A 25,014-nucleotide genomic window follows, 5' to 3' on the forward strand; every position below is an offset into this window, starting at 1 on the left:
ACCCGGTCATAGAGCCCGACCGATGCCATATCTTTTGACGGATGCCGATGTTTGCCGATGGTGAGTGCTAGACCACCGATTGCCGATGTTTAACTGATTTTTTTTAATAATATAAAATAATGACAAATAGCCTAAATTTCAAAACCTTTTTTTTCCTTTTTTACCATTGGTAATGATGGAGATGTGGTAACCAAATGGACCCTTTATAAGATCTTTAACTCGTGAGTGTAAAATGAAACCCAATGGATCCTTACGGGCAACGACAATATATTCTACGCTTTGGGTCTGAGTGGCTAAATGTCATCAAATGGTGGTCTAATATTATTGACCAATATATCGGTCGGGCTCTGTCTTATTTCTCACTCATGATGGCAAGGCAGACAGAGAGAGGAGCGCTGCACCAAGCATTCCCAAAAGCACCTGCTGCTTTGTGCCTTTCATCTCCTCCAAGCTGTGTGGAGGTGGCTGAGGACCAAGGAGCATGGCATAGACATGAAGGATATAGGAAGGCTCACACTGCCAAGGAATCAATGCCAGTGCGTGGTTCTCAAACCTTTTCTTCTGTGTGTGTGTGTGTGTGTGTGTGTGTGTGTGTGTGTGTGTGTGTGTGTGTGTGTGTGTTAGAGGGAGAGGAGTTTCTTGATTTTTTCTTTTTTTTTGGGGGGGGGGGGGGTTGCAAATGCTTGACCCCAAAGGTATGCATCAAAACTCTTTCGGGTTGCTTCCCTAATTCACCAGACTATTAGCATGGTTGCTATAGTTAGCTCACTATTGTATTTGGTCCAAGATTTATTTTTCCCAGCAAAGTGAACCTGTGTTTTGTAACTTTCTGAGTAATGTTATCCGGGTTGGCTGGCTGCACAACAGAAAAGTGAAGCTTTTGGTCATGCTTCACTATATCACAATATCTAATATAAATGGGAAGACGGAATTCATTTCCCAGCAAATTCCTTGTGACGACAACCACGCTTGCAATTTCCCAGAATTGCAACTTTCTAGTTAGTGTGGTTGCCTAAAGGGGCAAGACATTATGTTACGAGTTTAAGGAGGAACTTCTAGCCAATGAGGAAGCAGCATTCACCTTTATGCAGCTCCCTCATTGGCAAAAAGCAGTTTTAGCTGCTCCCTCATTGGGCTTGTTTCCAAAGACCTGGTCAATTGTTTCACTCACAGAATCGCCAAAATCGCCAAAAGTGATTGTCCAATGCTAACTTAGCAATCGTTGCTAACTGGCAGCTTGCCATGGCAAGCTTCTGTCAGCAGTCATACAGTAGCTGTCATTGTTATTTTGCCCGCTCACACACAGTTTGCAACATAATGACAAGACTAGGAATACCACGATAAATGCGATGGTGACTATAAGAACCAGATTCCACTTACCCAGAAGACAGTTGGAGGGTGTCCGCTTTTCCCGAGCTGAAATCTGCACTTAAACTGCAAGGCTACATGGCTTTGTTGTCGGACACATACACAGCTTAATGTCGGGAAGGTTACACAACTCACCCGCCCAGGTGATGGCAATAATAGACTACTAATCACTGTACTGTATTTACCATGCAGTACATGAAAACTCCTGTTCGGACCGGTGATAAATGATAATGACATTAAAGTTGATTGAGTTGATACCGTTTCTCCCTCTAGCCCTGAAACATGACGGTAGTATCTCAAGACCATCATGGGTCCACCTCAACCCGGTGTTGAGCAGTTTAGCCACACGTACGTCAAACCTTCAGATTTCAAAAGTGAAATCTCGCTATTTTTACGTGTCATTACTTTGACTATGGGAGGGTCACCAGCGTCGGCAGGTTAGCTACTCACCACTCACCAGCGTCTAGGTTACTGAGGTTAGGGTTAGGTTTAGGCATAGAGGTTAACATTCACCAGCGTCGGCAGGTTAGCTACTCACCAGGTTAACATTCACCTGTGTCGAAAGACTGGGACGTAGAACAAATGTTATGTCAAAATTTAAAGCACTTAAATCTTATCGGGGGCCATGTTTTTCTCACTACAAGACCCTGTTGGTTGGGAGGTCTGATACATTAAAAACCTTGTTTGAGAAAATGGCAACTAATCGGATTAAAATGCGCCTTATTAAACAATGCGGAAGATACAAGTAATTCTGCTCTAAATCTGAACGTTTGTGTAGACTTAAGTGGGATATTGGCTAAACTGCTCCACACCAGGTTGAGGTCAATCCATGACGGCCGTGAGATACAACCGAATTGTTTCAGGGCTATTTTTCCCTCTAACATTTCCCTGTGTTTTTAGCTTTTTGAAATAATGTCATGCTTATTTTTCCAGTGCATAGCCTACTGCAGGCCTTCAGGAGACATTTTGAAGCTTTTCCTCCTGAAACGATCGATTATTTACATGTGAAAAAGCTGTCATAACATGCAAGTCAATACGTGAGAAGCAAAGCTTGCCAGCGCTCCTCTCTTAGTAACTCGTTGCTAACATGGTATTGGACAAGGACGAGTTGGGGAGGGGCTTAGCGTAGGGCTAATTTATTCTTTTGAATTGGAATCATGGAAAGTAACATTTTCATTTCATTTCAAATGCATTTAGTTATACTTATTTTAAGTTTATGAACTTAAAAAAAGGACCTAAAAAGACAATGAAATGTTAATAGTTTATAGATGAGAAGGACACACTTTAGCTGACAGACTTCAGCTTGGCCCAACCGGTTGTGTCTCTCACTCCTAAGGGTGGATAGTTCCATAATACGTGGTTGCAATGGTCCTCCAGAGGTGGTATTGGATCTGTGGTGGCGAACAGCGCTGCTTTTTCAATGTCTTTCTTCACCTCCGCGTCGATACCCTTAAGTTCCTCAGCGCTGGTCATGCTGTTGTTCAGCATGCGCTGCCTGAGCATGTTGATGGGATCACTCTCGCTGCGCACCGCCTTGATTTCGTCGCGCGAGCGGTAACTGATGCCGGGATCACTCATGCTGTGTCCGTGGTAACGGTAGGTCTTCAGTTCCATGACGACGGGACCCTTCCCGGATCGGCAGTGATCTGCGGCGAATTTGATGGCTTCCCTGACGCCGAGCACGTCCATCCCGTCGACCCGGAGGCCAGGAATGTAGCCGGCCCTTGCATGGAAGTCAGTGTAGGCGGCGGCTCGCTCCGCAGAGGTGCCCATGCCATACCCGTTGTTCTCGCAGACGAAGATGACGGGCAACTTCCACAGAGATGCCATGTTGTAGGCCTCAAACACCTGTCCCTGGTTGGCTGCGCCGTCACCATAGAGATTGACCATGATCTGGTCGTTTCCCTGTAATTTGCAAGAAAGGGCGACGCCTGCTCCCACGGGGACCTGAGCTCCCACAATACCGTTTCCTCCGTAGAAGTTCTTACAGTACATGTGCATGGAGCCTCCCTTTCCCTTGGCCATTCCTCCTCTGCGTCCAGTGAGCTCGGCCATGATCTCACTCACAGTTCCGCCCCTGGTGTAGGCGAAGCCGTGGGCACGATATGCTGTTATCAGGTGGTCCGTTGGGTTGATTCCTGCCTCGATGCCGACTGCACATGCTTCCTGGCCGTCGTACAAGTGGCAAAAGCCCTGGATTACCTTTTGCTTATAGAGCTCGTCAGACTTCATCTCCATGCGTCTAATGGTCTGCATGGCCTTGTAGTATCGCAGACCCTCCTCACGGGTCATGGCCACCCGCACAGGCGGGCCCTCCTCAAATTTGTGGAGGTCCCATTTCTTTATGTCAAAGGTGGCCTCAGGGGTGAAGTCAGCATATGTACGTGTTGATACGACCGCTGCAATGGCATTCCGTTGAGCACCCACTCTCAGCACTTTAGAAATATTAGCCAGCATCTTAGATATGATAATTCTTATGGGATCCAGAGTTGACAGGAGAATGTGTGTATCAGAAAAGGTGTAGCAGCAATGACCTCAGGTGTTTTTCCTGTTCCTTTTATACTCGGGTCACTATGACACAGACATAACCATATAAGATGTTCCCAATGCAGCTACAACTGTCTAACCTGAATGCGCAAATAAATCAGTCAGCTCAATATGGCACAAATATGGGCATATGTTATGTTGGACAGGGGGTCCGGGAACTCCATATATGGCTTAACATCTCCCAGAGTTATGGGGGTTCTTGCAAATAAAACGTTTGAGAACCACTTGTAGGCCTACCAATGGACTCAAAATGTGCTATAGTGTCATATAGTCAATCATTGTCATACATATTCTGAAGAAAACCTGTCATACATATTCTGAAGAAAACCTGGAAAACCTACTTGGCATTCAGTAATTGGGTCTTGTGATCAAAATAGGAACATTATAATTATGTATAAAACAGAAAGTCAAAATATTGCCACAGACTATGCCTAGTCTTGTGTTCGTGTATGAACATATTGATGACACCTGCTCCCATTATGTGTTGTTTCTCCTGGAAGGAGCTAAGCTCCAACATCTGTCTTTGTCCGGGACACGGGACACAAAGCTTGGCCTACATCCTTGCACATAGCGCTCAGAGTTTGTTGTACGCCCAGGGTCACATTGTCCAAAAAATCAAACCTCGGTTCGAAGTGAAGCGGTGAACTGTTATTCTATGTGTTCTGGAGTTATGAACTCTGTGATCTGTACATTCTTTATATTCTGAATGAATGAATGAATGATTTTATCTGGAGGGCCGAATTGTCATGTGAAGCTTGACCAATCCTCAAAGTATCCAATCATCAGACCGGGACGGACACTACACACATATTCTGGACGTACGGGACAGATAAAACATGTTCATTCTGGACTGAAATGACCATATATGGACATGGGACACACATTTTGTTTTTGAAAAAACCTGTTCATTCTGGACTGATATTCTGGACGTACAGGACAGATAAAACCTGTTCATTCTGGACTGGAATGACCATATATGGACATGAGGTGACAGACTTCTTGTTTTTGAAAAAACCTGTTCATTCTGGACTGAGATGACCATATATGGACATGAAACACACATTTTGTTTTTGAAAAAACCTGTTCATTCTTGACTGAAATGACCATATATGGGCGTGGGACACACAAAGCGACTCATTGGAAGCGGCTTTCGCCGCTTCAAAAAATGTGAAAAAAAAATAAAAAAATAAAAACGTTTAAATACTATCACAGGAGGTGGCAAACAATGTTGCCTGAGCCATTGTTCTGATGGAATGTCCGGGGTGGGTTCATATAGCCAGAGATGTCATGACGAGGGCATGGCGGGAAGGGACTTTGCCTGCTCTTGATCATGTCAGCTCTTGTCATTCATTGACTCGTGGTCGACCTAACAGGACCTGAAGGTCCAGAGGGCACTTGCCTGGAATGCCTTGCATGGGATGAGGAGAGAATCAAGACCTCAAAGAGGCGGCTGTTCATAGCTACAGTGGAGTCAGTACCGCTGTATGGGGCTGAGACTTAATTAATGACGAAGTCTAATTAACAACAATGTACTGGGCTGGATTAAGGCTTCGTAGTGCCCAGGAGTATGACGAAGTTCTAGTGCCAATTTTCTCCGAACAGCACGCAAATCGGTACACATTATCTCTATAATCATGTGATCAAGACGGATCTGTCTGATCTTTCATATTCCATACTGATTGGTTAGGATTGGCATCTAAAGTTAGCGGGAGTAGCTCGTTTTGAACAAAATTTCTCAAATCATGTCCGATTGCTATGAAGGTTCACACACACATATTCTACACTCCCACAAAGAGGAGCATTTGTTCTAGTCTGCCACTGCGATGGTTGTGAAAAAAAAAAAACTCTTCAGACTCCAGGCAGCAGTTAACTGTATTCACTAACCCGATCACTAAATAGCCCATGCATTAATCCGGGCCTGATGAGCAAAGTGGTTGAGAAGTGGAGAAGGGAAGGGACAAACTGGCACAGCTTTGGCAGGAACTACAAGGGAGTGGGCAGGGATGGGGGGTTAGAAGGGACAACAGTAGGCTCTACACGTTCTCTCCTCCAAGAGATGCTCTAGAAAAGGAAAACAATAGTAACCAAGACAAAGGCATTGGCTTCATTGGCTTCTCAGAGGGATATTAAATGACCAAAGTCTCATCTCACGTTGTTGTTGTTTTATTACTGTGCATTTGGCTAGGATGGTGGCTGGTCTTCGTAAATATGTCCTGTTGTATGTCACGATATCCTGTTAACGTGCTCATCTTCCCAGCTATTTTGCAATGGCAGTGGTAGTACAAGATGTAAACAAAAAAAAGTCAACTACCGCCTATACAGAACTTAGTGTGGAATGCAACAAGGCGGTAAGGTTGGCTATGAAGAGACCTCTTTAATATCCATTTCTCCTCAGGTAGTCGGTTGTGTTAAACACCTTCTGGTTGAGCAGTCCTCCATGGATGCCTTCCTTCCCCATGACTAAAACCAACACTCGGTTGGCCTTTCCTGCGGAGATGTTGTACGTCGGCCCTCCTCCTTGACTCTTTGTCTTGATGTCCATTGACCAGTCAGTGTCCACTAGGAGGCTGTCCCTGATGACGGAGCACTTCATGTTGCCTAGAGTCAGCCCGTTGGTGAAGAAACTGTGTCGATCCTCTCCCACTATGGTGTCAATCTCTTCACTCGTTATGTTGACGAATATACCGCCGGGAAGCGATGCCCACACATATTTGCCGTCCACGTACCCAACGATGGCCGCGTCCTGGCAGAGGCCGTCATCCATCAGGTCGTCCACGTAGCTTTGCCAGGACATGATTATTAGTAGCGAATGAATTCAAAAGGTGAAGAAGAATGCGTCTGACAGATTAGTTCCAGGTGTTTGCAAGTGGTTAAGAGCTGTGGTTTGAGTGGTTTTATTGTCGTCAGATTCAAAGCCGCTTTGTTCTGCTGGAGCATTTTTCACTTTTCATAATAACTAGAGAGGCAAATATGGAATTGACTGGCATCATCTATCTATAAATTAGGGAAATCTACCTGTGTGTGTCTGCGCTGACGTCATCCAATGGGAAAACCCTTTGGAAAACAGACATTGACGTCATCCAATGGGAAATTTGGGGGTTGAGAGGCACTGTCATAGAGGCCTAACGTCATGCACTGGCCTGCCATCTGGTGACTGATCTGGCTTTCCTGAAAGTAGTGAATATAACAAAGAATTCTTTGTCTTTTTTTATTGTCTTAGAACTGGTTCATACAGTAGCTTTCAACATCAATTTCAGCAAATTACATTTTACAGTTATACAGTATAGTTCCAATGCATGATTAAATCGAGCCGTTGATCTTTCCCACGACCTTTCATGTGTGTGAGTATAATCAATCCTGCTTTGGTGACACCCTTTTATATGCAGACTGTAATCGGATACTAATACAAAAGAATAAAGAAAAGAAAAGAAAAACAACTTGTTATCCATCTATAATGAGTTGTGAGTCATCACATTAGTGTCTTTCTTCACTTACTGTATCAACCAACCATGCCATGTCAGTCTCTGAGCCTGCTGCGGCTGCATCTGAACCCCAGTACTCCAATGGTCCACTTACACATTAGTGTTGATTTTGACAGCAAATTTAGATGTTTTACTCTAGTTTTAGTTGACTAAATCTACAGTTGATTTTGTTGACTAAAATATATTTTGGCCGTCCTTGATGGCGTCGCAATTGCAGATTTTACTCTTGGTTGCATGCTGAAAATAGATCTACAAGCTCACAACACGTCACAACGTGTTTGTGATTATTTACTTGAGTATTTCCAATTTCCAATACTTGTACTTCTACTCCACTACATTTCAGAGGCAAATATTGTACTTTTACTCCACTACAATTATTTGAAAACTTATAGTTATTAGTTACTTTGTAGATTTGTATTATTACTGGCATTTCCCATACCCTGAAAACGGGGGGTGCTCTCCATTCCGACATGTCTCCATTCTGACAGTGACTTCTTATTGTCGGAGTGGCAACACTTCCATAGAGGTTAGGGTTAGGGATAGGGTTAGGGTTAGACGTCGGAAAGGAGACATGTCGGAATGGAGAAAACGCCACTTTGGCCTAATACACATCAGCTGGAGTCATTCATATTCAAAACACATGCCAGTCATCACAAACAATTCCGGTGTGATTTGTGAAGTCTACTAAAGATTATTTACTCACGGAATAGCCTACCGATATGCACAGAGATCCGGGCCACTCTACTGTACATGCCAAGGTTTAGTTTGGTGTGAAAAGGTGTCCTAAAAAGGTTTTCTATTAAACAGATTTTTTCCCCCACCCTTTTCTTTCTTTAATGTTTTCTTTGCTTGATGTTTTTGTGTAAAGCATAGCTTTACGCTCAGCAAGGCATACTTACTTACTTACTTACTTACATTGAATTGTTTTGTTGAAATGTGCTATACAAATACATTTGCCATGCCATGCCTTGAACTGAGAGCAGTATGAATAAACACTATTTTTGAATGATTACAACCTTGTCAGATATTTTCGGTTCAGGAAAATATAAGACATCATTTCACAATGCATAATGCACATATTTTATTGAGACATCTAACGAGCTCAGAGTGAGTTTCTGACTGGGCAGTAGTATTTTCTCTGGCAGATTCATCATGTTTCCAGGCTAGACAGCCAAGGAACTCACTGTCATATTAGTCTACATCAGCCTGTTGTTTAGCCTATTTTATTTGGCTGAACAGATTCTTTATTCATTCTGGTTGCTGTATACTAGGCAACCGGACTATCGTTCTTGTCCATGTTTATTTCACCTATAGAGTAAACCTTTTTTTCTGTAAACGTGTCTTTCACCTAGAGTAAACCTGTTTTCAGTTAACTTTTCTCTAACCCCCAAAATCCATTGAGTTCAATGGACAGATTTTTGTAACCTTTTTCTGTAACCCCAAAAGTCTATGAGTTCAGTAGCCTTTTTCTATCCCTTTTCTGATTGAACAATATATAATGTACAATCAGACAGGATATAATATAAATGGTAAGACGGAATTCAGTTCACAGTGGATTCTTTGTGACTCGTGTCAGTGCAACCACACTTGCAATTTCCCAGAATTACACCTTTCTATAGTTAGTGTGGTTGTCAGTAGGGCAACCAGACTACTACTAGTATTCTGGTTACACAATATGATGTCATCAGTGATGTCATCAGTGTTGGCATTGATGCTGATTGTAGTTGAGTTCAATGGGGTGCTAGCAAGGATTGGTCGATCTTCAAATGACGTTCCGGTTAACTAGTCAATAAATAGGCAACCACACTTGCAATTTCCAATTGCATCTTCTCTAGTTTATTACTCGCGCCAGCAGAGCACGCAAGTACTGCTTTCGGTTGCATACGTATGTACGTATGTCGATGTCTGCCCGTGTTTAAGCCCGTAGCCCAATCAGGGACCAGCATTTCTGGTGATGCCACTGACATCGCCAGTGGTGATGTCACTGGCATTCTGGCATTGCCAGTGGTGATGCCAGTGGTGAGCGCACCTCATGGCACGCTCTGCTATCGCACAAGTAGCACATGTGCACAAGACGTAAGTTGGCAACTCAACAGAGAGCAGTTATTCATTCATTTGCTCGTCCCGACGGCTCTCATTGACCTCATGTTTCCTTCCCAGTGCCTGACAGATAGATCTTCATGCCTGCTGGAATTGCAGGACCAAGTTAAGTTAAGTGTCCTATGCTTCTTTTATAATAAAATAATCCTTGGTGAAACAGGGGCTAGGGGCTAGGCAGGCCTCAGCCAAACGGTCGAGAAGGTCAAACCACAACCTCTGCACGGTGACTGTCTGAACATCTTGGGCATTGGCAAGTACCTGGGTGGTTGTTACGTTGGTCAACAATGTAAAAAACTTCTGCACGGCAGTGCTGAATCAAGTTTCTGTTACCATATTTTAAAACAATGAAATAAAACAAAAAACTTCTGTATGTTAAATATCTATTTTTTAAAATCTGGCTTTGTGTTCCTAGGAATGTATCTGTTTGTATGAATGTCCCGCATTGTGGGATGCTTAATGAAATGAACTCATAAATAGCATCACTCACTTCACACTTTTTAGTCATAACTTAAGAGTACACTATTATGTTTGTGAACATCACCCTAAGATCTACAAGCTCACGCAGCAAGCACATTGTGAGCTTGTAGATCAACATGTGTTTTTATCAATTTTATTTGGAGAGATTTGGTTTTGAGGGAAAAGGGGAGGGGACCAACTAGTACAGATGATCCCTGGGGACTCCGGTCAATGAAGATTATGTAGTGAACATGGGTGGATGATGCATCTGACATGACGCAGAGCACATACATATGTGGAGCATCCCTTGTCCATGGAAATGTCCATGATCTACTTCCAGAGGTCAGGAATTTGTCTCCAGTTGTCCTTTCTTTGCTCTATTTATGTCCTTGATGCTCTATATGTCCTTGATGATCTCCTCCATCTCTTCTTTGGAATACATGTGGAAGGTCTTGCCCGGTTCCATTGTGGCCAGCTCGATGTTGGTGGCGCTGAGCTTCTCTTCCATCACCTGTTTCAGAATGGTGAGAGAGTGCTTGATGGCGTCTTTCAATGTCATGGACTTATGGTAGACCTCCTGCAGTGAACTCTGAGCTCCCTCGGCGGCCGAGCCAATGGCCCGAGCGTCACACTGCACAAACGTGCCAGATGGATCCATGTGGTACAGCTGTGGTCCTTTCTCATCTAGGCCGCCAAAGAGGAGTGCTACACCAAAGGGCCGACTCATGGCTCCAGCTTCTGCATCCTCTTCTCCAAACTGGAGTGCGAGTTTGGACACCGCCTGAGTCACGCCCTCCACGGTCATAGTCTCGTTGTAGGTAAACCAGTGGTTCTGTGTTTCCACTCGTGCTTTGTCAATGAGAGTCTTGGCATCAGCTATCAAGCCGCTCATGGCACAGCCAATGTGAGAATCGATCTCCACAATCTTCTCAATGCTGCTGGGCTCCATCAGAGGAGAGGTGATCCTCTTTTCCACAACCAAGCACACGCCCTCTGATGTCTGGATGCCTATGGCTGTGGACCCCAGCTTTATCGCTTCGATTGCATATTCAACCTGAAATAATCTTCCTTCAGGGGAGAAGGTATTAACCCCCCGGTCATATTCCGATCGTGTCAAAAACATTGTCAAATAATATTGAAGAGCTGACAGTTGAACTTATCTTTTTCCACTATCAAATAATAATTCTAACCAGACACCGAGTTGACACTCTGTGAGGTGTTCCTTATATACTCTCTTGATGATGGAACCATGATGTAGACGTCCATATTTGTATAGGAGGTCATGTATGGAGTCATGATGGCTGACGTCATAGAATGGCGACATGGCTGAGGTCCAAAAATATAGAATCAATGTTCTATCTTTCGAAAAGGCAAGATCTCATGTCTAACCGGTGCCTACACCAATAGTTTTTGGTGTATATAATTTTCTTTTCTTCATACTACATTTTAAAGAAATTCAGCAGTGTATTTGAACGGTGCTAACAGTTCCTACATCTGGCTTATGTCTGTTTGTATGTATGTCCCACATCCACACTTTATTAATTAATAATGAAATGAACTCATAAAAAGCACTGCTCACTTCACACTGGGCGTGGTTTTTTATTAGTGTGGTTGCCAGGGCAACCACATTATTACTCTGGGGAATTTTGCAGTTTTTACAACTCTTAGTCTCATTGACTTGAATGGGAAACTCCATATATAGTGAGTAACTTTTAGGTATCTGACTTTTCCCATTGACTTTGAATGGGAAACACCATATATAGTAAGGTAACTTTTAGGTATCTGACCTTTCCCATTGACTTTGAATGGGAAACACCATATATAGTGAGTAACTTTAACGTGATGTAAGAGTAAGGTAACTTTTTAGGCAACCACACTCGCAATTTCCCAAATTGCAATTTCTCTAGTTTTCAATCCTTCTAGGTAATCTGGTCATTTAAAGTTAACTTCCTGATAGCATCTTCATTGAAGGCAGTCCTGAGAAAAGGGGAGACATTTGTGTGATTTTTGTTGCCTGGCCTGAAACGAATTACACTATCATTGTACAAGTTTTCCTCCTTGACAATCTTTGAGTTTTATCCTATTTTTTTACGGTGCCCCTGGAAGGAACTAAGCTCCAACATCTGGCCTTTTCCGGCTCTGAAGTGTGGCCTACATCTGGCCCACATCTTGGCACAAAGCGCTCAATGTTTGTTGTTCGCCCAGGCCCCAGGGTCACATTGGCCAAGCTTCGTATGACACTCAATGAAATTAACTCATACATTGCACAGCTCACTTTACACTAGGTGTGATTTGTTTTTAATCTATTGACTTTTATGCCCAATGTATGACACAGTGTTTGACATAAAGCATTTTATTTGCTGTGTGTAGCAAACTGCTTGCCTCTGAGTCACTGGGTGAGTGAAAGGGTGTAAAAATTGCTACTATAGAGTTATAATAATAATATAGCTGCTAATCGTACCATGAGGTCATAAATCTGCAGACAAACATGGCAGTAGCCTATTGATCAACACAATATTGTCTATATGAAATCTGGAAGCCCTGCCCTAGTCATAGTATTTTGAAAAAAATGTCAATTAGTCTTAGTCATATTTTAGTCGTCTGAAATGTTTCAGTTTTAGTCGACTAAATATCATAAGATTTTAGTTGACTAACGCATTGCTCTGGGCTTGTAGCTATTTTCAGAGTGTAATCCCCGAGCGCAACCAAACAAAAAATGCCTTTTCTTTAGTTCTACTGGATCTCTTCTCCACTAGTCCCTCCCTAACATTTAGTCTATTTTTTTTGTTGACAAAATTGTCAATATATTAGTATTAGTTTTAGTCATCTTTTTATTTAGTTTTCGTCAGTGAAAAAAGGTAGTCGACAAAAATATTTCGTCATAGTTTTAGTCAACAAAATCAACACTAGCCCAGATCCAAATAGCACTTACTCCACTTTCCTGGCATCTGTTGACACAGAAAATAAAATGCTACGAGGACTGTGTTCCGCTGGGCTTCCTGTGATAAAGATTATTCCGCACATTCAGGAAATTGAAGGAACCATCACAGACATTCATTTCAACAGATGGCTTGAAAAAAGTTGGTAGCAGCTAAATGTAACCGCTAGTATGGACGGATGGTAAGTGTATTATTGCCAGCAGAGCGTGCAAGTACTGCGTTCGGCTGCGTATGTATGTGGGTGTGGGTGTCCTTCTTTGTGGCAACTTTCTGGCAACGTCATCATTAACAGCCAATGAGGGCCCGGCATTCCTGGTGATGCCAGTGGTGAGCGCACTGCATCATGGTGCGCTCTGCTGACGCGCATGGCCTATTTGTGCACAAGGCGCTCCACAGAGTGCTCCACAGAGTGGACTCAACAGAGTGCAGTTCTTATTTCTTGGAACACTGCTTGCCGTGCCTTTGATGTAGCAATAATGTTTTCATATTAGAGTCTGTGGCAGCCAGCAACATTGTATATTATGAAACATAATGTTGAATGAATCCAACAGGATAAAGTAAACCTTAATATTATGTCTTTTGACAAAGTATAGTGCTGCAGCAGCTGTGAGTCTGTCACTAATCAGCACAGCACGCCTTATCACATCAAAGGCATTGCACGTTCCAAATGAATATGTTTAATACAGTGGATAAATGCAGAGTGTGACAGTCACTTCAACAGAAAGAGTGCAAATCCTTGTTGTAAAAATGTAGAATTGTTCGTCATATCGGCTAGGCCCAGTTTGTCACATATTTCTCAGGACGATTTTTTGTCGGGACGGGTCGGGCTAAACTTTTGGGCCGATTAAAGTTCTTGAAATTGAATGAAAAGCTTTTTTTTTTGCTCTCTCTTTTCTTTACTTTTTTCTTTTCTTTTTTTTTTATATGGACCAATCTGATATGGACCAAAAGGTTGCATTACGTGCTCAGTCCCCCTCAAGGTGATGTGGTCCTTTGGGCAGAATGTTTCATTTGAAAAAATGTCTATACAGTCTTCCCAGCAAGGGGAATCGGACACTTACTGTATTATGCCATCATATTTCGTGACCTCCTATGCTGGCCTTGAATTACAGTGATCAGTGCTTCTACTTTAGCCAAAAGATTAGCAAGTTTAAATATTTTCTTCCACTCCCTACAGTGAGTATTACCCTGCTTTCCCTGTTTATGTTCCTATGAATTATTTTGGACACCCAAGGTTTGTTATCAGGGAAAAGTATCATTCGATTTCTTGGGGATTGCTAATTCGTAATAAAAATGCACGCAGAGACCTCATCAGTAAGTTAAAGGGATATTCCACTTTCAAAAAAACTTTTGGTCATTTTATCGTCTAATCAGGCTTTTATGAACAACAGTTTTTAATCAAAAATACATGAAAAAAGTTACATCCATTTGAAAGATAACAACCTCACGTCCACCACGTTGTGTTTTTTTTTCCATCGCCTCCTAAAGACGAGGAAATAACCTTTTTCCTGGTTACGTCATCGACGTGTCAGTTGATGTCCAGTTGACGTCCAGGGAATACTGTGAGTGCTGACCCATAGGCTAGTGGACAGCGCCATCCAACATAAAAAAACATAGCTCGGGCGGCGGCATGGAACATTCAGCGCTAGCTTGGGAAACTCTATTTAGGCTGACAATGAGTTACGTATCGGCATTAAGATCTACCCTTTGGCTGCACCTCATTGGCTAAGGGCCCTGCCTTTGTACTGTCGAGGAGAACTTGACTGATAGATCTTACATCATTTTGAGGAGAACTTGACTGATAGAACTAAGTCATTTTGAGGAGAACTTGATAGATAATGAAAATAACATATGTGTGCTCGCTTTCAGCGAGCCCATCACAATAATAATAACAGCAGTAGTAGTAATGCTGCAATACCTTTGTAAAGCACCTTTCTCAATACATAACCACAGTTAATAGAGTGAAACAGTCAGAAAGGCTGTTTAAACTATGCCAGTGTCAGACACAGATCACCACACCCCCAATAATGAGTCATTGGGCTTATCAAGTGTAAATACTCCACGCATCGGGTCTCAAACTGTGTTTGTTTATTCTGCTCTGGTGACATTTAATGCTTGCAGGGCTACTTGGCTGTTATTGCTGGAGTATTCTGTCTGGTGGTTATTGGCTGTCTCCCACAGAGTGACCTTTTTGCGGCTTAAACAACTTGAGCGCTGCTATAAAGATCATGCCCTTCCATGTGCAACATGGCGAGGCTATGCATGCAGAGTCAGACAGGAGTGCACTTATGCTATAGGCTGCTCTTTGACACACGACAAACTCCCTATCCCACTAGATTCTGGAGTCCCTTAATGACTATGTTCGGTTTAGTCCCAGTGGTGACCTTTAGTCTCAGCAATGCTAGCTTAAGTTTACTCAAAGTCACTGACATACAGTATGATACTAACGCTTTCTGTCTCTCTCTCTCTCTCTCTCTCTCTCTCTCTCTCTCTCTCTCTCTCTCTCTCAAACAACAAACAAAAATACTCTACCTCATATTTTGTTCCAGTGCGACAAATCTCAGCCAGGCATACTGTACATTGTAATGTACCATCTGTATTGTATTGACCATCTTTCAAGTTTTAAGACACACAGAGCATTCATTTGCCTTGGTCATTGCAGACACAGCGTCTTGTTGGGTTTGTCTTTTTCTTGGTGGGTGGGATTTTCTCGGGCGATGGCTTGAGCTCCTATAGCGGCCGGAGGATCAGGTGCTCGGGGAGCCGTGTTGGGCTGGTCCAGTCCTTGAAAACGGTTTCAATGAAGGATAACGTTCAGTTGAGCTTAGCTTATTGATCTGCCATTTCACTTTCTCTTTTTTTTTCATTTTCATATAAATTTTAATGAATGTAATTAAAAACAGCTTTCCCTTCCTGCATGGGAGGTTAGCATGCTGCCAAGAGTCTTGCATTATATGGCCAGTACATCTTGGCACAACGCGCTCAAAGTTTGTTCTACGCCCAGGGTCACATTGGCCAAGCTTTGCGGGACGCGTAATGAAATTAACTCATAAATAGCACTGCTCACTTCACACTAGGTGTGTTTTTTTAACCACTAAAGACCTCAGGACGATTTTACAAATGTCGTCTAAATAAAATATGTTTCTATGTCTGTTCTATATTTCAACGACCAGGACACCCAAAATTATAAAAGACTATTTTATCTACCGACCCGTATCTCAAATATTTTGTTCCAGAGACCCCCAGAAGCAGAATTTGAGTTAAAATGTTTACTTTCCAATAATATAAAGATTTGCTTATTTTAATCATTTTTTCAAAAATAGCAGAGTATATCTGCTATTGTTGAATAGCTAAACTACTGAAACCCCGGGCTAATGTGATTCGGGAGCGTGTCGCTATTTCTACAAGTCATCTTTTCTACAACCAAACCTATAACTCTAACCTCCATGGGGTGAGTAGCGATACCTGCCGACGCTCCGTTGTCGAAATGATGTGCGTTCAAAAAAGCGAGATTTCCCCATGTGATTCTCTACTCATACAGTATTATGTTGTGACCACATATATTTTATTTATACGCCTCTATTGTGTCTCACTGCATCTATACAGTATTCTGCCCGTGTGGCTTGTTTGTCTTCTTTGGCCTCAGAGCATTTGTATTCATGGTCATGAATTGCATTAATAGGTACTCATTAGCTTGCAATGAATAATTGATGATTAAATTATTAACTTCTATAAGAACAGAGTCAGTCCTACGGGCATCTGTTTGCCTGCCTGCCTGCCTGCCAGTCAATCAATCTTCTTCAGACCATCTGTCTGCATGTACTCTTAATTAGCCTGTCCACCTGTTTGTCACTGTCTGTCTGTCTGCTGTATGTCTGTCAAAATAAGTTTCCAAGACCTGTCTGACTAACACACTCCTTTTATCTCCAGCTATCTCATCTGTCCCAGTGTAAACACGCAGATGAATGAATGAACGAACTAGAACTGCACTCTGTCGAGGTGCCAACTTGCTCCTTGTGCTCATGTAGGCCAAGTCTTAGAACAAAAACTAGGCTCTACTCAATTTTATTGGTGAAACATTTTTACACTCAAAAATATTGAGTAAATATTACTGATATGAAATCAGGTAAATGAAACTCAATTAATTTGAGTAAAAGTAACCAAAACTTTTACGTACTTATTAACAACTAAAATTGAGTACAATGACCTAAAGAAATTGAGTAGATTTAATTAAATGATTCAGTCAATGCCACAAAAGACTACAAGTAAATACATTGAAATATTAAGTAGATCTAATTGAATATTAGAGTATGATTTAACAAAACAAATATGTCACATTTACTCTATTCATTTACTTTTATTGATTTAATTCATATAGTACCATTTTACCCCTTTCATTTACTTTACCTTTTACTCCAGGAGTACATGATGTCAAATGAATACACATGAAATAATTATGCAGATAATTATGTTTTTAATCAACTCATTTTGACCATTGTAACACCACATCAAGTATGAACATTCAACATACTTCAGTATGTAAATGACATGCAACAATGCCTGCAAAAACAATATGTTTAAAGATAATGATCAGGAAAGGGGTATCCCTGACACTTTTAAAAATTTTAAAGTTTACTAAAGAGCAGTGTGTGTTCACAATACTGTATATAAGTACCTCTAATTGAACTGTGCATACTGTAAGTAAGCAGTCTGTCAAACATTATGCACCATAAGAACAATGAGCCCATCAAATAAACAGTAAGTCATAACCACAAAATACATTAAAGAAGACAGTCAGAGGCCATTTGGCATGAAAGGAAATCACAACTTGGAATATGAAATAATAAATAAGCATTTACAGTAGCTCAACATTTAAACATATTGACTATGCACACGTGTAATGTCTATATGCTAAACTGACCTGTTTGCATTATGACTCGAATGCACCAGAAACAAACACTTTACATGAACTAATTACTATCAGCAACAAATACCATTGCAAAAATGCTGTTTTGACAATAAATCCACTTTCAGTTGGTTATACCCACGTTCTGAGAGCATCTTGCTGAACAGTAGTCGGCAAGCAGACATTTTTTCAGTCTCTGAACTTTGGCTGAAAGGTGTCCGCGGGATCCAACTCAACTAGTACTTTTTGGAACATCTCAAGACCATATCTGAGGTTCTTGGGGTATCTCAGATTAAAGGCATAGTCCCAACAGATAGCAGCAGATCCCCAAGATTGTTGAGGGCAGTGATGCCCTTAATCACAATACCTACATCAGTAGGTTCATTCATTGAGTCCTCTTGGTTCTGCAGCAGGTAGATCTTCATCTTCTTCATCATCACCTCCTCTGTCAACTTCTCTTCTACTCTGACAGGTGCACCAGCAGCTTCCTTCCTGCACACATTGTGAAGATAATTGTTTAGAGCTCACTTTCAGGCTAAATGTTACAAGACACACAGACACACATTGAGCAATCCTAGCTGTCTCCACACATGCAGCCCTGGGCATAATCTTGAATAAGTTGGACCAGACATGCAACGGATGCAACAGCCATTCAGCCAATGTCACAACCTTCTCTGGGCATCACTATGCTGTTCCTTTGCATGTGATGGTCTCATCCACGATCACATTAAAACGTCAAAAAAAATATTTTACTAACTTGAAAGTCCTTGATCTTGACACTCTCTTCTTCCAGATGGTCGACGAGACATCGGATGATGACCTCTCGTGTTCGTTGATTGGGGATTCCTCTCTGCAGAATAGAAACATAATTATTTGAACAATAAAGAAAAAGTATGACTGCACTTTCATAAACTAACATAAACTTTGGCAATACAATTGTTTCCACAACCCAGTTTTAGCAACGGAAGCTGGGAGACTGTCCTTAGTAGCTATTAAGACATACATTTAGAAATTAATAATCAGGAGAGAGAGTTGCAGGGGATAAAGATGAGTTTAGCATAAATTAATGTAGTAATTATTGTCATTAGCCAGGTGAAATATAATTAAAGCAGTTAGAGTAAATGAAAGTTTCATACCTGAAGTAGAATACTCATTTGTGCCCAAACTGCCCTTCTTGGACTGGAACATGGACAGTAGTTTGGGGGTATAGAAGTCCAACATTGCCATACATTTTGGCTCAAGATTCAGTGTGGTGATCATCCTGAACTTTGCACTAACCTGGAAGACAGAGATGAGGGGAAGAGAGTAAAAAAGAAGACGTGAGATTATAGATCTGGTATTTTCCCCCAGGATAGGGATGCTAGGGTATACAAGTAGTTAACTACAATGACAAGATGTCTGCCACATTCAGGTCTAATTCCTGTAACCATTTCTGTAAACATCTAACAAGGCAGGCCAACTATCCTTGATGTCTGCTGGCTGACAACATCATGTCATATAATGCTTAATATCTGCAACCCAATTTTACAGGGATATAGTTAATAATAATAATTGTATACTTCAAAAAATAGTGGATATAGCTGATCTACAGCTCACAATCTCGAGCTTGTAAATTGGTCATTTGAGCATTTCTGAAGAAAAAAAAATAATAATAATTCAAATAACTGACACCATGTGAGGCTTAGTCAATTTATGATTCCAATAATTACTTGGCCAAACCAAAATCAAGGAATACCGTATAATCATGTTGCTTATTTACTTCATACTTTTTCCAAGTCTTTTACACATGTAATCCTCATTGAACACCATAATAGATACATGTAGATAATATGTAGGCCTACCTGTGCATTTTATCTTCATGTACACGCCATTGTATGCAGCTGTGCATAGCTTGTAATAAATGCAAAAAGTCATGACTAGAGGGCTTGCACATTACCCTCACTGTGACCTTAGCTGCAAACCTTTGTAAAGAACACAAGTTATACCCAATACATTTATGTAGCCTATATGCACAAAGATACAGTAAATCTACTTACCAATATTTGCAAACACTCTCCAGGTCTCTTGTTGAAAAAGATGTGTGCTGCTGCTGCTGCTGCTGCTGCTGTTTGTTGACAGAATGTTCCAGTAGAATTTTCCCATGAACCCTTTTTTTTCCCCATGAACCCTTGTGTACAATTTTGAATCTTAGTCATATCTACTCAATTGTTTAGGTTGTTGTGAGAGATGAAAGATTATTTAGTTGGAATTAATAATAATTAAGGGTCTTTTTAAATTGATCCATATAAGTACTCCATACTCAAATATTATGAAGGAAAATTACCAAAACAAATTGAGTATAATTCATGAATAAAATCAGTTGGTCAAATACTAATTTATTCTCACGAAATTAACTCAAATAATATATGTACATCTAACTCAAAACGAACAGTTGGATTTTTACTCATTTCGTTTGGTGTGACCTACTCAAACAATCACATACATGATATTCAGTGATTTTATTGAGTAAATATAACTTTTTCTAATAGTGCCATATACTCGGCCGCAGAATCATTTCTCAGAGTGTACTTGTGCGCCAGCAGAGCGTGCCATGAGGTGCGCTCAGCACTGGCATCACCAGGAATGCTGGTCCCTCATTGGCTTTTAATGATGATGTTGCCAGAAATGCTGGTCCCTGATTGGGCTACGGGCTTAAACACGGACAGACACCGACATACATACACAGCCGAACGCAGTACGTGTGTGCTCTGCTTGCGCAAGTAATACATGAATGAAGGTGATGATGATGATGATGATGATGATGATGATGATGATGATGATGATGATGAGAGGCATTTCCCTAATTTCTCCTTGAATCAAATGACAGCCAAGTAAGTGTCTCTTGCATCCTGTACTCTTCTTCCCCTCTCTGTCTCTCTCTCTCTCTCTCTCTCTCTCTCTCTCTCTCTCTCTCTCTCTCTCACACACACACCGATTTTCCCAAATCCATTTAGCTTACATGGCCTTATTCAATGCCCAAGCTATTCAGCCCTGTAAGCCAATCAGTGTCTAAATAAGAGCAGGGGAGAACTGGGCTGTGTATGTGTGTGTGCGTGTGTGCGTGTGTGCGCGTGTGTGTGTGTGTGTGTGTGCGTGTGTGTGTGTGTGTGTGTGTGTGCGTGCGTGCGTACAGTCACTTGTGTATATGTAGCTCATCATCTCTTTAATAGGCTCTAATAAGGTCAGAGTCAAGATGTCGAAGTGTACAAAGATGATATTGCAAACAACAAGAATGTTAATGTTCAAGTAGACCAAATAAATGACCGCCATAATATAATATTATTGTTGCTGCAAATATGTAGTTTCTGATTATGTTATGGTGGGGTGCGTATGCTCCTCTGTTGTGGAATGTCCTCCCTGACCTATACTATTTACAATTTACAATTTAAGCATCTAGCATCCAATACAATAAAATAGGATAATCTAAGAAAAACTAGACCAGGTCAACCTGGTTGTGCCAGACCCCCTGTCTGTCATCATCATTTATGACATCATGCCTTTTGTAGGCATGTCATCATCATGTCATCATCATATATACCCTTTATATAGAAAAGGGACAGACCGACATTTGCTTATGTAGGCCTACCCATTTCATGGGTCTGGCAAACATGAGTACACCAAGCACATATTCAGTAACAATCAAACCTTGGTTCGAAGTGAAGCGGTGAACTTATGTGTTCTAGAGTTTAAGAATTCAAGATTCTGAATGAATGAATGATTTTATCTGGAGGGCCGAATTGTCATGTGAAGCTTGGCCAATCCTCAAAGTATGGTCTCATTGGACATTTTTAATCATCCAATCATCAGACCGGGACGGACACTACACACATATTCTGGACGTACGGGACAGATAAAACCTGTTCATTCTGGACTGAAATGACCATATATGGACATGGGGGACACACATTTACGGACAGATAAAACCTGTTCATTCTGGACTGAAATGACCATATATGGACATGGGGGACACACAAAGCCACTCCTTGGAAGTGGCTTTCACCTCTTCAAAAACTAGAAAGGTGCAATTGGAAATTGCAAGTGTGGTTGCCGTGTAGGGTTGCCACCCGTTCCGTATAATACGGAATCGTTCCGTATTGGACAATTAAAAGATGCGTTCCGTATTGAACCAATACGGAACGCGGTTTGTTCCGTATTTAACCAAATGCCCCATAAAGGTCTGTCACACAAACCTCAACACAGAATTTAACAATAATGAATGAAATAAAACACAGGAAAAGACAGCAAAAGTCGCTGCGGCTGTACGCTCTCCTCTCCTCTCCTCTCTCCGCTAGCCCCGTAGCCCGGCCCCTGTCTGCATATGCGCTGCATGTCGCTGTCAATCACCGTTGCCTAGTTACAGTCGAACTTCCTCCAGGCAGATCAGGCACACCGCGCGCTTTAAAAATGTCGCCTCAAAAAAAGGACAGACGCCTACAAAGGTACAGACGCGAGTGGGAAGAAACAAACCCGTGGCTTGACAGCGTCAGTGAAGACGTTTATAAAGCGAACTGCAGAGTATGTCGGCGAACGTTCTCTGTATCACATGGTGGAGTGTCTGATACATAGAGCTATAATAATAAGGGTCTGATATCAGACAGCATGAGAGGAGAAACACATTCCCGAAATATAAGAACACAGCAGACCCAGAGAGCGGTGTCGCAGTTCTTCATACCTGAAACAGCTCCTGAGATTGATTCGGTATGGGACATATTGACCTTATTTATGATTTGAGTCATTCATGTCATGTTAAGATGTCCTTATTTATGATTTAAGATGTCATCATGTCAGTAGTAGCCTGAGTGGTTCCCAAACATTTAGCCCATGCCATGACACAAAAAAGAAATGAGACATTTTCACAGACTTTCTCAAACTAGTGAAAATAGCAGATCAACAAGCTCACATCATTGTGACCTTGTAGATTGGTTATTTTCACCACTTCTTAGACATTTGTTTTCTAATTTTCAACTCCATGAAGTTACTGAGGAGGGAAAATAATTAATATATTTTTTTTAATTCATGGTAAAAATGTTCAATGTTCATAAAATAGGCTATGCTCAGGTTTAGGCTAGTGAAGCCTATTCAGCCTAAAGTAAAAATGTTCAATGTTCATAAAATAGGCTATGCTCAGGTTTAGGCTAGTGAAGCCTATTCAGCCTAAAGTAAAAATGTTCAATGTTCATAAAATAGGCTATGCTCAGGTTTAGGCTAGTGAAGCCTATTCAGCCTAAAGTAAAAATGTTCAATGTTCATTGCTAATAAAGCACTTTAAACTAGGCCATGCTCAGGTTCAGGCTAGTGAAGCCTATTCAGCCTAAAGTTAAAAATGTTTAATCTTCGTTGCTAATAAAGCACTTTAAGTATATGACTTAATGGTTTCTTGACTACCTTCTCTTTACTGACCACCAAGTGACCCAATACAAGAGCCAGGTTCAAATCATTCATACATTGCTTTATTTCATACAAAATTAACTTATTCATATTTTAGAAACAATTGGCCACTTCAAACTGCAAAACAATATAGGTTATACCATGTTGTGTGTTATAGTTATAACTATTCTATGCATTTCATGGGTTTGGGACTGCATTTTTTCGCCGGCCGGCGGCTGTGCCACGCGCACGGAACGCACGCACCGCGTGCCCGGAAGAGGTGTTCCTTATTTCAATTTCTGAAAGGTGGCAACCCTAGGTCCGTGACGCGAATTTCACAAATGGATTTCGTCTTACCACTTGAATTCAATTCAATGGGGGAAACTCATTCACTAATACATTAATGACCATATATGGAGATCTCTGTGTCAGTCCCTGTCCCTTTTATGCCCATATGGAGAACCCATCAATATCAAGCCCATATCTTGGAAAGCCCATATATGGACATACTGTGTCAGTCTCATGTGGTCTATGATGTCAGACATCTATGATGTCAGCCATCTCCATACTCCATTATTTACTTGAGACTGAGATGGAAGATGGAACAAGCCGGACAAGTAGGGGAGAGCCACCTCAATTGTAATGTTTTTCACTTTTCATTAATTTATTCCGAGAAATATTTACCTTCATATGCAATATTTTCAAGCAAAGGACATATATGTCTGCTATCATTAACCACTTCAGGTTTTTCAATTGATAAAACAGGTTGTAAGTTATTAAACCAAAAGTGGACGCTGTCCCGAGAAAATTATGAAATGTAGCAGTTTGAGCGTTTGAGTGAATTCCATGGGAAAATACATTGATTACACCTAACAGGTTAGCCTTATATAAGCCTTATAATGAAGGCAACACATGCTGTAAGTTTCTATATTATCTATTCATGGGTTGCATTTGTAGTCCTAAACCGGCCATATTGAGGACCAACACAGGCGTTCAATTTGTCTGATTGGCATAGAACCAATGTTCTATGTTAATCAAAACACCTGTGTTGGTCCTAACAATGGCTGGTATAGGACTACAAATGCAACCCATGAATATTAGCCTACTATCAAAATGACTAAGTAGGTAAAAAAAACATAATGAGCATTCATGATTAAATGTTTATTTTCCCTGCAGCGCATCCTGGAGAGAATGTTGAAATTTAATATTTAGTCTACACATTTTTACAGCATTGGAAAACGTTAAGAATTTTTGTGTCATGTCTGTCCTCCAAACCATATTAAAACAAAAAATATATTTTCCCCCCATCTTTTTCCATTTTCATACATTTTTTAATAAGCTCCAGGGAGCCACTAGGGTGGCGCTAAAGAGCCGCATGCGGCTCTAGAGCCGCGGGTTGCTGACCCCCGGTTTAAACGATGTAAACTATTAAATGAAGAACAGATACATGCAGAATTGCAGACAACCACGTGGATTTTTGCTCAGCACCATGAAAGAAAAAATGTGTAGACCAAATTTTTTTTACACATTTTGAGAAAAGGCAGTTTTTCTGCAATACCTCTGTCTAGGCTGGATACAAATAATTCTTACTTCCTGCCTGGACACATTCATTACGGCACTGGTCACATACAGTATTGATGCGCTGACGTCATGATGGCATTGACCAATAAAGAGATAACGTGCTTGTTACAATTACGACGCGTTACAATTGAGGCGGCTCTCCCCTACTAGTTTGGTTGCCCTACAGGGGCAACCACACTAATAAAAAAAATAAAACATATTAAAAATGAAATCTAAACGATAAGACAGA

At 41.3% G+C, this 25,014-nt stretch overlaps 4 protein-coding genes across 4 annotated transcripts; all 4 read right to left on the bottom strand.

The window, feature by feature from the left end:
• Positions 1 to 2,652: 2,652 nt before the first annotated feature.
• On the bottom strand, positions 2,653 to 3,825 carry LOC308289269 (pyruvate dehydrogenase E1 component subunit alpha, mitochondrial-like; the record flags this gene model as incomplete). Its single annotated transcript, XM_080730913.1, has 1 exon — positions 2,653 to 3,825. One exon carries the CDS (start codon positions 3,823 to 3,825, stop codon positions 2,653 to 2,655), a length of 1,173 nt encoding a protein of 390 aa, XP_080587039.1.
• Positions 3,826 to 6,289: 2,464 nt separating this feature from the next.
• On the bottom strand, positions 6,290 to 6,709 carry LOC308290356 (profilin-2-like; the record flags this gene model as incomplete). The annotated part of the gene is made up of 1 exon (XM_080732157.1): positions 6,290 to 6,709. One exon carries the CDS (start codon positions 6,707 to 6,709, stop codon positions 6,290 to 6,292), a length of 420 nt encoding a protein of 139 aa, XP_080588283.1.
• A 3,641-nt stretch (positions 6,710 to 10,350) lies between these two features.
• LOC308289370 (proteasome subunit alpha type-5-like) lies at positions 10,351 to 11,076 on the bottom strand (the record flags this gene model as incomplete). Its single annotated transcript, XM_080731066.1, has 1 exon — positions 10,351 to 11,076. The coding sequence occupies one exon, from the start codon at positions 11,074 to 11,076 to the stop codon at positions 10,351 to 10,353; it is 726 nt and encodes a 241-aa protein (XP_080587192.1).
• A 7,105-nt stretch (positions 11,077 to 18,181) lies between these two features.
• On the bottom strand, positions 18,182 to 19,960 carry LOC308290195 (uncharacterized protein; the record flags this gene model as incomplete). Its single annotated transcript, XM_080731970.1, has 4 exons — positions 18,182 to 18,290; positions 18,556 to 18,648; positions 18,935 to 19,076; positions 19,835 to 19,960. The coding sequence occupies 4 exons, from the start codon at positions 19,958 to 19,960 to the stop codon at positions 18,259 to 18,261; spliced, it is 393 nt and encodes a 130-aa protein (XP_080588096.1). The 3' UTR covers positions 18,182 to 18,258.
• Positions 19,961 to 25,014: the final 5,054 nt, after the last annotated feature.

The sequence above is a fragment of the Nannobrachium achirus genome (assembly GCF_963921795.1).
Source record: "Nannobrachium achirus genome assembly, chromosome: 8".
Taxonomy (NCBI): Eukaryota; Metazoa; Chordata; class Actinopteri; order Myctophiformes; family Myctophidae; genus Nannobrachium; species Nannobrachium achirus.